General features: G+C 43.8%; 1 protein-coding gene across 8 annotated transcripts; it reads left to right on the top strand.

The window, feature by feature from the left end:
* The first annotated feature begins 1,072 nt into the window (after positions 1-1,072).
* Positions 1,073-7,578, top strand: LOC125948755 (protein white). Of its 8 annotated transcripts, none has more exons than XM_049675128.1 (5): positions 1,073-1,185; positions 2,917-3,122; positions 4,651-5,603; positions 5,774-6,137; positions 6,226-7,578. In XM_049675128.1, exons 2-5 carry the CDS (start codon positions 3,057-3,059, stop codon positions 6,970-6,972), a joined length of 2,130 nt encoding a protein of 709 aa, XP_049531085.1. In that variant the 5' UTR covers positions 1,073-1,185; positions 2,917-3,056; the 3' UTR covers positions 6,973-7,578. The 8 variants fall into 8 exon arrangements, with proteins under 8 accessions (XP_049531085.1, XP_049531128.1, XP_049531068.1 ...); XM_049675171.1 differs by having other exon boundaries at positions 1,177-1,275; XM_049675111.1 differs by lacking the exon at positions 1,073-1,185 and adding an exon at positions 1,196-1,545.
* Positions 7,579-12,543: the final 4,965 nt, after the last annotated feature.

The raw sequence follows: 12,543 nt of genomic DNA on the forward strand, positions 1-12,543 counted from the left end.
ACTTAAAATTAGTTTAGTACTCTGGGTAACGACAAAATGACTTAGATGTTTATAATGATCCTTGAACAAGAAGTAAAACGTGGAATAAAACCTTTCTTTCTTCACCCATTAAAATAATGCGTAAACACTTAGCTATAACGGCGTATACGAATAACGAATACAACATAGGAATACGGAAATAAGGAAGTTCCGGCGCAACTGGGTCGGCAATGTGGGGGGAAACATGATTTTGATAAACCCCTTGTGCAGTTTTGTTTGTTCTTGTTATTGCTATCAATTTCTCGTGATCTGTTTCTATATTCTATCGTTTCCGCCGTTCGGGTGTCGTCTTGGCCTCATCAATGCGGATGCGAATACGAATACGAATACGCAAGCAATACGCCTGTTCTGTGTGGGGTGCAACCAATTGATAAAGTAGCAACCCAAGAATGCATTGGCACTGGCGTCATGTGTTTTGTGGTGCCCGAGGTACCAATCAGGCTTTTAAGATTGAAATGTTAGGCCCGCGAGCAACAATTCTCTCTCTTTTTCACTTCAACTACATCATTGCCGGTTTCCTATTTTAATTAGAATTCCAGAAACCGTGGCTCCATTATCAGCTGAGCCATTTTCTTACCCAGCTTATTTTGTCATTTTGTTTTACTTCGAAACTTTGGGACAGATAATTGAACCGTTTTTGATTCGACATTAAATTTTTTTCAGGCCTCGCTCAAACGTTCTATCGGCCCCTCCCTTCCTGGTGGGCATGTGACAAGCGTTGGGGCTCTTAGTGGTTATTTTTTTGTTGGCTTGCGTATGGTACTGTATTTGTTGTACTCTCTCGTGTTGCCGGGCTATGTGAGCAATGCGGACCCCATTGCCATCGATTACTTTTTTGTATGGCTTCTTCCGCGTCGCTGAAGCGTTCGCTGGCACTGAAATTGGTCTCCTTGCCTCGCCGCTGGCAGCGGGCATTCATATAGCCTTTTGCAGCCTTTATCAAGAAACTGTTAAAATGCTGAAGTCCATGGAAGCGGAGTGGCTGGTCACTCAAGGCTTCTCATTACTACCTCAGGAGTTGATGAGCACTAACACATGGTAGGCCCTGCGCAATCGTTGAAGCAGGGCAGCTCAGCTTTCCTGCCAGCGTTAGCTACCGGTCTGGCTTCATTTGTGATTCGGTCGCGAGCCGGACTGGCTGGACAGGTTAGTAACCGATCGCGCGTGCTCGCATATACAAAGGCGGAACTGTGCGGTGAGGGGCGGAAAAAGTAGTGCAGAGGATGGTTCGATACGGTGCGTGTTTCAGGCGCTGTAAAGATCATCAACACCGCCTATAGCGGGGAAGCCCTTCGAGTGTCGATTGTATGTGTGTGCGTGTGTTTGTGCAGTTGCATGTGCTGTAGGTTCGGGGGCGGCTTATGTGAAACAAGCGACAACTAACCAGATAGACTCCCACCGGGTAAACCCCATACAAAAATGTCCATGTCCAAATGTATAAATTTCTATGGGAATAGCCCGGCGGGCTGTCAGGCACGAATGTGAGAGCCGTGTTTTAGGTGCAAGGTGTGTTGTCGAAAGTTTGTCGGAGTCTTAGCAGATGACAACGTTTATCTGACAAAAACTGCCATTCCAAAGTGTGCGATTAGATCAACCACCACCGCTGAGTCGCGATTTGTGGCGAAAGCGGCCACAAATAGCCACTATTTTATCGCAACCCATCACCCTCACACACACACACACACACACACACACACACACACACACATATATATATATATATATATATATATATATATATATATATATATATATATATATATATATATATATATATATATATATATATATATATATATATATATATATATATATATATATATATATATATATATATATATATATATACATACACACATACACTCAATATTGGAGATGAGGAATACAGCAATCAATCAGATTAATTCGATCAAGCATCTAGAATAGCGCAATACGCTGAACCTCACACCGAGCTGTGTACGTGATTTTTATAAAGAAGGTGGGAATACATTCCAGCATTCGCATCGATAATGAAATTAACTCATCGATGATGCCCATTAGTCAGAACAACCAACCGTCCCGTTACCAACATCCCCGAGGGCACTTTCAACCGAAGCGACTAAGTTTGCTGCGGAAGCAAAAAAATACAAACAACGACATTTCGAATCAGACGAACAAAACCAAAAAACAGGAGGATGGCGGTTCTCGATTAGAAATGGTAAAATGTAGCAGCTTGATCGCCGGGTTTAATCTCGCCCTCAGGGCATGATTGGCGCTGATGGTAGGTCTATCGAGACCACCGCACCCCATCGATGCTGATTACGTCGCAAATCCCATTCAATGAGATCGGTCTTCATTCACCTAGCTATTTCCTCGTTTTCATGTCCAGTCAGAAACCGGGGTAAAAGTTGGGCTGATACTGGGGCTACTGTATAGTCACAGGTTTGGAATGGAAATTGCAAGTACGGCCAAGTTACATCAGAAGACTGCTGTCTGCGCTACAGTGCCGACATACACGGGTTCACTGATAGAGGCTATGTGCTGCTTGGATGATTAGGCTCAAGCACAGTCTCATTACACGAGAGAAACATTTTTTTAATGTTGAGGTAGCATTATGTCATGAATTGACGAAGATGCCGGTGATGATGAAGAAAATGTAGTACTGCTCATAAGCCTCGTTATCTATGACGCAGCTGATTATTCTTATTAATCGCAATAGACGATTGAACAGAGCATAGATTTTGATAAGTGGTGTCAACGTTTGCACGATTACTCCATCTCGAGGAAGCCAACAAACACGAATGGTCGGACACGTCAACTAACGGATCAGTATCCGAGTATTTAATCTGCCTCCAGCTACACTCCTTCTACTTTTGCTTTTTTCAAATATCGTTCCAGCTAACACAACTAGCGATCATCTTCGTAATCGGAGCGAACAGACGACCCCGCGGCATACAACGACAACGTCCTAAACAACAACGGAGCTTGGAGGAATTAACAGATTTGGTTAATAGCAAAGGCAACGCTGGACACCCAGTATGACGATCAACACAGACGATCAGTATGCGGATGGGGAAAGCAAAACAACTATCAGTTCGAACCGGGTATGTAGATGGGACCATTCGTTATTAGAAACATTCATTTCAATGATTCTGATAGTGCCGTAGACTGGACAACCTAATAAGCAGTCAGTGGCAATACGCATGCACCACTGGTAGCTCTTGGCTCCTTCCTTCTGTTCAATTCGTATTGCTGTCGAATGATAGGAACAATCATAAAGGAAGGTGTGATTGTGACAGTACACGCTACCCAACTATCATCGACGATAATGGACACTCATGCGGAGCAGTAAACAAAATCCTTGGTCCAGCTAATGTCAGGATGCCCAGGGAGGAAGACAATTGTTCTGACAACACAAAAACTAAAAAAACGATATTTTTTGCAAAATTATGCCCTGGAGAAACCGGTCGCGTAGGAATAACTGATACGTAGTATTTGTTAAGATAAATTCAATCTCTCGTGAAATGTCTTATGTCGTCACAGTACACACCGGAAGAGTACTAAGTTGAGGCACATGTACTCAGTTGCCTAGTACATACGGGACCAAACCTCTGCTTGGATCATGTTCATCGGACAATCAATACTAGCCATGTGATAATTTGCTTTTTCATTGCACACTCTGCACTACTTTTTCATCTGCATCTTCCTTTGTACAATACGTTATAGATTTTGGATTACTTGAAAATAACCAATCAGTATGCAAACTTAGAGCTGTGAAATGTTATAAAAATGTCATGAAATCTTTAACAATTTCCAATTAAAATGCCCGACTATGCAACTGTCATGTATGCCGCAAAATAAAAACAAATGATTGCAATAGTCTCTCGATCAAAATAAATTGTAAAAAGAGTGTACTACACTTTGAGAGACAGCTTTTTTGTGTAGAAATTCCCCATTCGATGCTACAAGGATATTAAAAATGGCGACACCTATTCTGAGACAACCTGTAGCCAGCCAAGAGGATGCCAGCCTCCCTTTCGAAGGTATACCGGATAGGTGATCCGAAGGGGACTAACGGTGCCTATGAAGGTTTCCCGCTCAGAATCGAAAAAACCTGTTGGGATATCCTTAAATGAGCCCCGAGAAGTTTATCCTCCTACTCTCCCCCCCCCCCCACCCTTTCACTCTCTCATTCTCTCTCTTTCTCTCTCTCTCTCTCTCTCTCTCTCTCTTGCTTGATTCTTTCTCTCTTTCTTTTTCTCTTTTTCTGTCGATCGTGCTCTCTTTTTTGCTCTCTCCCTCTTGCTGTCTATCTTTCTCTTTCTTTTTCTTTTCAAACTATTCTAACGCATGTCGTCTTGGGCTCACCGGATGACCTGACGACGAACTATGCCACACGACAGCAGCGCGATGTCTACGAGTGCACGTGGCGATTGTGCTGTGAATTAAGAAATTATGAATTCCCCGTCACTTCATACGTAATGCCCTCAATTACCACCACATAACGCTTCTTCCTCATGCTCGGTCCTTTTATCGATTTTGCTTGGTGCGAGTGTTCCCCCGGGAGTGGTGTACAATATGGTTAATTTCACCGTACTGATACAGACCCTTCATTTTCTTGAACGCTTGCAGCGCTACAGTACGGGTAGCTTTCAGGACCAGTCGATGGAGGAGGATGTCATCAACGCGACGCTAACGAACGATAAGGCCACGCTGATACAAGTCTGGCGCCCGAAGAGTTACGGTTCGGTAAAGGGCCAGATACCGGCGCATGACCGACTGACTTACACGTGGCGCGAGATCGACGTGTTTGGTCAGGCGGCCACCGATGGCAAATCACGTGAACCAGTCTGTAGCCGGCTCCGGAACTGCTTCACTCGCCAACGGCTGGTGAAGGACTTCAATCCTCGTAAGCACCTGCTTAAGAACGTTACCGGAGTAGCCCGGAGCGGCGAGCTGCTGGCTGTGATGGGTAGCTCGGGTGCAGGCAAGACCACGCTGCTGAACGCTCTAGCCTTCCGGTCTCCGCCGGGTGTCAAAATATCGCCAAACGCGGTGCGTGCCCTAAACGGCGTTCCGGTGACAGCAGAGCAGATGCGAGCACGGTGCGCCTACGTACAGCAGGACGACCTGTTCATCCCATCGCTCACAACCAAGGAGCACCTGATATTCCAGGCGCTACTGCGGATGGGCCGTGACGTACCACAGTCGGTGAAGCTGCACCGGGTCGACGAGGTGCTGCAGGAGCTATCATTGGTCAAGTGCGCCGACACGATCATCGGTGCGCCTGGTCGCATCAAGGGTCTATCGGGGGGCGAGCGAAAGCGGCTGGCTTTCGCATCGGAAACGCTAACCGATCCGCATCTGCTGCTGTGCGACGAGCCCACGTCCGGGCTGGACTCTTTTATGGCGCACAGCGTACTGCAGGTCCTGAAGGGGATGGCGATGAAGGGTAAAACCATCATCCTTACCATCCACCAGCCGTCTTCCGAGTTGTACTGCCTGTTCGATCGTATCCTGCTGGTTGCTGAGGGTCGCGTCGCCTTCCTCGGGACGCCATATCAGTCAGCCGAATTCTTTTCGCAGTAAGTTGAGACAAATCTAACCTCACATACACCTGTGCCCACGCACTCTTTCTCTTTCTCTCTCTCTCTCTCTCTCTCTCTCTCTCTCTATCTCTCTCTCTATTTCTCTCTCCGCTTTCTGATTTCTGCTATCGCTTTCTCTCCCGTGTGCGTTTATGTGCATCTGGCAGGTTGGGAATACCTTGCCCGCCGAACTACAACCCAGCTGACTTCTACGTGCAAATGCTTGCAATCGCACCCAACAAGGAGACCGAGTGCCGAGAGACGATAAAAAAAATTTGCGACTCGTTCGCGGTCAGCCCGATCGCACGAGACATCATCGAAACGGCGTCGTTAATTAACGGTGCCGGTGGCATTGAGTTGGAACGCGTCAAGCACATTAACGATGCATACTTCTTGCAACCGATGGAAGGCGTCGATAGCACCGGCTATCGGGCGAGCTGGTGGACTCAATTCTACTGCATCTTATGGCGCTCATGGCTGAGCGTATTGAAGGATCCGATGCTGGTGAAGGTGCGCCTGCTGCAGACGGCGGTAGGTTACCGACAACCAAACATCCGTTATGTGGATGGGCGGGAGACTCTTCAGCACAAGAATTTCATACTACTCATTTCTTCCGCAGATGGTGGCCTCGCTCATCGGGTCCATCTACTTCGGTCAAGTGCTCGACCAGGACGGCGTGATGAACATCAATGGCTCATTGTTTCTGTTTCTCACCAACATGACCTTCCAGAACGTGTTCGCGGTGATAAACGTATTTTCGGCCGAACTACCCGTATTTTTGCGTGAAAAGCGTTCCCGCCTGTACCGCGTAGACACCTACTTCCTCGGCAAGACGATCGCAGAGTTGCCGCTGTTCATCGCTGTCCCTTTCGTATTCACCTCGATCACGTACCCGATGATCGGGTTGAAGGCGGGCGTTTCGCACTACCTAACCACACTGTTCATCGTGACGCTCGTCGCCAACGTGTCCACTTCGTTCGGCTATCTCATCTCCTGCGCCAGTTCTTCCATCTCGATGGCACTCTCAGTGGGCCCGCCCGTCGTCATACCGTTCCTCATTTTCGGCGGTTTCTTCCTCAATTCAGCCTCGGTGCCGGCATACTTCAAATACCTGTCCTACCTATCCTGGTTCCGGTACGCCAACGAGGCACTGCTCATCAATCAATGGGCGGCCGTCGGCGACGGGGAGATTGCATGCACACGTGCCAATGTCACGTGTCCGGCGTCGGGTGAGATCATTCTCGAGACGTTCAACTTCCGCGTCGAGGACTTTGCGCTTGACATTGGTTGCCTATTTGCGCTTATCATCCTGTTCCGGCTTGGCGCCCTGTTCTGTCTGTGGTTACGCTCTCGCAGCAAGGAATAACAGCGGTGCTATCATTCATGTACCACCATCCGTTTCTGATTTTTTTTTCTACCAGATTCTCACCTCATCCACCCCTGTCAGGCGCGCATCCCTCCACCCGACCCCGAGGAACACAAATATGAACATGACTACTATGAGTACTTGGTTCTTTTACATTTTCATTCATTTATGTTAAGCGTTTGTAGTATTTTGTTCCGGCTCCCAGGTCGTCCGGTTACCTGTGGGACGTACACAGTGCATCATAACAATGATAATGTACCACGAGTATGACACTGGAGTCTTATATAAAAATATCCTGGAAGCAGTGAAACAAAGCATCACACGAACCATTAAGCCCATGCCGGCTACGTAAGCTTATCCAAGCGTAAACTTTTTGGCACTCCATTTCAGTTTACGGTAAAGTTTACATTTTGTATGCCACACTTTACACTTTTTTTATATATGGTATAGTTTTGAATAGTTTTGTTTATTTACTACTGAATACTACACATACGGCTCATCTTTTCTTATGCGTGTTAAAAACAATCCTGACTAATGCATTTGCCGAGGTAGACTGTTTTTAAGAAATATAAAACCAAGATAAAAATAAAGGGTAAAAAACCAATATATACACCTCTACCGATTCAAATAATTTAAGCGGTTACCCATTTCAAAATTTTGCCGTTGGATAACCGATAGAATTAGCTGGACACAGAAACACATAAGAAAAGTGAAGGAGGGGTGAGGAGGAAGCGAGTACATACCTAGTATATCGCTTGTACCCAAGGTACTTTAAAAAGACAGGTAGCTTTATCCAGAACAAATCCTCGATTTTATTTTAGAAAAAACTTCAGAGTTTGACATTCACGGGATGGTGGGATGTTTACTTCGGGAACGCTCTTTTCGGAGCTGTTTTCGCTTTTCTGTGGTATTACGACAGTTCAAATTCACGAAAAGTGGCACGAAAGTTAAAGTTTATGCAAATATTCTCAAAATGCTTCCTAGTGTTTCAATATGGTATCGGTCCGTAGGTCTTGCCACCCGGCCTAGAACAAGAGCTAGCTAGCGTTCCTGGACCGTGCTCACTCGCTGTTAAACATAACTCGGTCGCTCGAATGATCTTAAATAGAGAGATGAATCATTTAAACATCCGAAAAAGAGTGAAATCAGGTACTTTCCTTGATAAAACCACCAAACTTGCCCATATCTTCTTCTTCTTCTTCTTGAAACTTACGTGGTTTTGTTTATAAAAGCGCCCTCCTATGAATGTCAAACAAATTCAAAATGGTGACCTGTCAAAGCGGTTAAGATGCTACCTGTCTTTTTAAAGTACCTTGCCTTGGGCCAAATGCAAAAGTTTGCATTTTGACGCGGCGAAATCCGGTGGATTTGATTTGGCAGTTGGATGTAAACAAAATGAGTGTTTGCATTGTGATCATGGAATCATGTTATTGATAATAATATGTAAAGTATAATATGATAATTAATAAGATGCTGCCACACGGGGCGAAAATTTGCGCGCAAATTTGCACATTAATGCCAAAATGTTTTCGCTTCGTGTGGCAGGGGTAAAAACCCGAAAATTTATGCCGAAATGTCAAACGTATTGTTTTCATCTGTGTTTTGGCCGCTGAAGTTGATTTCCGAATAAATTTTGCAGTTTTTAACGATATTGTTGCTGTTGCTGTTATATTTATATTAAAAATGCAAAAACAATACGAAAAGAACCTACATTTTCGTAAATAAAGCGTTCGATAGCGTCAAGGGTTCAGCGAAAAAGTCCGCGGACGTATAAAAGTTTGACAGCGTGTAAGGGTTAAGCGAAACCGTTTTGGCATTAATTTTTTCGTTTGCGCTAGAGTTTTCGCCCCGTGTGGCCACGGCTAAACCGTTTTGGCATTAATTTTTTCGTTTGCGCCAAGGTACTTTAAAAAGACAGGTAGCTTTATCCAGAACAAATCCCCGATTTTATTTTAGAAAAAACTTCAGAGTTTGACATTCACGGGATGTTGGGATGTTTACTTCGGGAACGCTCTTTTCGGAGCTGTTTTCGCTTTTCCGTGGTATTACGATAGTTAAAATTCACGAAAAGTGGCAGGAAAGTTGAAGTTTATGCAAATATTCCCAAAATTCTTTCAATAGTTTCAATATGGTATCGGTCCGTAGGTCTTGCCACCCGGCCTAGAACAAGAGCTAGCTAGCGTTCCTGGACCGTGCTCACTCGCTGTAAAACACAACTCGGTCGCTCGAATGATCTTAAATCGAGAGATGAATCATTTAAACATCCGAAAAAGAGTGAAATCAGGTACTTTCCTTGATAAAACCACCAAACTTGTCCACATCTTCTTCTTCTTCTTCTTGAAACTCACGTGGTTTTGTTTATAAAAGCGCCCTCCTATGAATGTCAAACAAATTCAAAATGGTGACCTGTCAAAGCGGTTAAGATGCTACCAAGGTACTTTAAAAAGACAGGTAGCATCAAGGTACTTTAAAAAGACAGGTAGCTTTATCCAGAACAAATCCTCGATCGTATTTTAGAAAAAACTTCAGAGTTTGACATTCATGGGATGGTGGGATGTTTACTTCGGGAACGCTCTTTTCGGAGCTGTTTTCGCTTTTCTGTGGTATTACGACAGTTCAAATTCACGAAAAGTGGAACGAAAGTTAAAGTTTATGCAAATATTCTCAAAATTCTTCCTAGTGTTTCAATATGGTATCGGTCCGTACGTCTTGCCACCCGGCCTAGAACAAGAGCTAGCTAGCGTTCCTGGACCGTGCTCACTCGCTGTAAAACACAACTCGGTCGCTCGAATGATCTTAAATAGAAAGATGAATCATTTAAACATTCGAAAAAGAGTGAAATCAGGTACTTTCCCTGATAAAACCACCAAACTTGCCCACATCTTCTTCTTCTTCTTCTTGAAACTCACGTGGTTTTGTTGATAAAAAGCGCCCTGCTATGAATGTCAAACAAATTGAAAATGGCGACCTGTCAAAGCGGTTAAGAACTACCCAAGGTACTTTAAAAAGACAGGTAGCTTTATCCAGAACAAATCCTCGATTTTATTTTAGAAAAAACTTCAGAGTTTGACATTCACGGGATGGTGGGATGTTTACTTCGGGAACGCTCTTTTCGGAGCTGTTTTCGCTTTTCTGTGGTATTACGACAGTTCAAATTCACGAAAAGTGGCACGAAAGTTAAAGTTTATGCAAATATTCTCAAAATTCTTCCTAGTGTTTCAATATGGTATCGGTCCGTAGGTCTTGCCACCCGGCCTAGAACAAGAGCTAGCTAGCGTTCCTGGACCGTGCTCACTCGCTGTAAAACACAACTCGGTCGCTCGAATGATCTTAAATAGAGAGATGAATCATTTAAACATTCGAAAAAGAGTGAAATCAGGTACTTTCCCTGATAAAACCACCAAACTTGCCCACATCTTCTTCTTCTTCTTCTTGAAACTCACGTGGTTTTGTTGATAAAAGCGCCCTGCTATGAATGTCAAACAAATTCAAAATGGTGACCTGTCAAAGCGGTTAAGAAGCTACCTGTCTTTTTAAAGTACCTTGCCTTGGGCCAAATGCAAAAGTTTGCATTTTGACGCGGCGAAATCCGGTGGATTTGATTTGGCAGTTGGATGTAAACAAAATGAGTGTTTGCATTGTGATCATGGAATCATGTTATTGATAATAATATGTAAAGTATAATATGATAATTAATAAGATGCTGCCACACGGGGCGAAAATTTGCGCGCAAATTTGCACATTAATGCCAAAATGTTTTCGCTTCGTGTGGCAGGGGTAAAAACCCGAAAATTTATGCCGAAATGTCAAACGTATTGTTTTCATCTGTGTTTTGGCCGCTGAAGTTGATTTCCGAATAAATTTTGCAGTTTTTAACGATATTGTTGCTGTTGCTGTTATATTTATATTAAAAATGCAAAAACAATACGAAAAGAACCTACATTTTCGTAAATAAAGCGTTCGATAGCGTCAAGGGTTCAGCGAAAAAGTCCGCGGACGTATAAAAGTTTGACAGCGTGTAAGGGTTAAGCGAAACCGTTTTGGCATTAATTTTTTCGTTTGCGCTAGAGTTTTCGCCCCGTGTGGCCACGGCTAAACCGTTTTGGCATTAATTTTTTCGTTTGCGCCAAGGTACTTTAAAAAGACAGGTAGCTTTATCCAGAACAAATCCCCGATTTTATTTTAGAAAAAACTTCAGAGTTTGACATTCACGGGATGTTGGGATGTTTACTTCGGGAACGCTCTTTTCGGAGCTGTTTTCGCTTTTCCGTGGTATTACGATAGTTAAAATTCACGAAAAGTGGCAGGAAAGTTGAAGTTTATGCAAATATTCCCAAAATTCTTTCAATAGTTTCAATATGGTATCGGTCCGTAGGTCTTGCCACCCGGCCTAGAACAAGAGCTAGCTAGCGTTCCTGGACCGTGCTCACTCGCTGTAAAACACAACTCGGTCGCTCGAATGATCTTAAATCGAGAGATGAATCATTTAAACATCCGAAAAAGAGTGAAATCAGGTACTTTCCTTGATAAAACCACCAAACTTGTCCACATCTTCTTCTTCTTCTTCTTGAAACTCACGTGGTTTTGTTTATAAAAGCGCCCTCCTATGAATGTCAAACAAATTCAAAATGGTGACCTGTCAAAGCGGTTAAGATGCTACCAAGGTACTTTAAAAAGACAGGTAGCATCAAGGTACTTTAAAAAGACAGGTAGCTTTATCCAGAACAAATCCTCGATCGTATTTTAGAAAAAACTTCAGAGTTTGACATTCATGGGATGGTGGGATGTTTACTTCGGGAACGCTCTTTTCGGAGCTGTTTTCGCTTTTCTGTGGTATTACGACAGTTCAAATTCACGAAAAGTGGAACGAAAGTTAAAGTTTATGCAAATATTCTCAAAATTCTTCCTAGTGTTTCAATATGGTATCGGTCCGTACGTCTTGCCACCCGGCCTAGAACAAGAGCTAGCTAGCGTTCCTGGACCGTGCTCACTCGCTGTAAAACACAACTCGGTCGCTCGAATGATCTTAAATAGAAAGATGAATCATTTAAACATTCGAAAAAGAGTGAAATCAGGTACTTTCCCTGATAAAACCACCAAACTTGCCCACATCTTCTTCTTCTTCTTCTTGAAACTCACGTGGTTTTGTTGATAAAAAGCGCCCTGCTATGAATGTCAAACAAATTGAAAATGGCGACCTGTCAAAGCGGTTAAGAACTACCTGTCTTTTTAAAGTACCTTGGGTAGCATCTCAACCGCTTTGACAGGTCACCATTTTGAATTTGTTTGACATTCATAGGAGGGCGCTTTTATAAACAAAACCACGTGAGTTTCAAGAAGAAGAAGAAGAAGATATGGGCAAGTTTGGTGGTTTTATCAAGGAAAGTACCTGATTTCACTCTTTTTCGGATGTTTAAATGATTCATCTTTGTATTTAAGATCATTCGAGCGACCGAGTTGTGTTTTACAGCGAGTGAGCACGGTCCAGGAACGCTAGCTAGCTCTTGTTCTAGGTTGGGTGGCAAGACCTACGGACCGATAACACTAGGAAGAATTTTGAGAATATTTGCA

This window comes from Anopheles darlingi, chromosome X (genome assembly GCF_943734745.1).
Source record: "Anopheles darlingi chromosome X, idAnoDarlMG_H_01, whole genome shotgun sequence".
Lineage (NCBI taxonomy): Eukaryota > Metazoa > Arthropoda > Insecta > Diptera > Culicidae > Anopheles > Anopheles darlingi.

Excerpts from the sequence above, each read along its gene's own strand:
- LOC125948755 (XM_049675128.1), top strand. The coding sequence starts at position 3,057 with ATGACGATCAACACAGACGATCAGTATGCGGATGGGGAAAGCAAAACA. Across the intron at positions 3,123-4,650 it reads CAACTATCAGTTCGAACCGG|CGCTACAGTACGGGTAGCTT; the intron begins GTATGTAGATGG and ends GAACGCTTGCAG. Across the intron at positions 6,138-6,225 it reads TGCGCCTGCTGCAGACGGCG|ATGGTGGCCTCGCTCATCGG; the intron begins GTAGGTTACCGA and ends TTTCTTCCGCAG.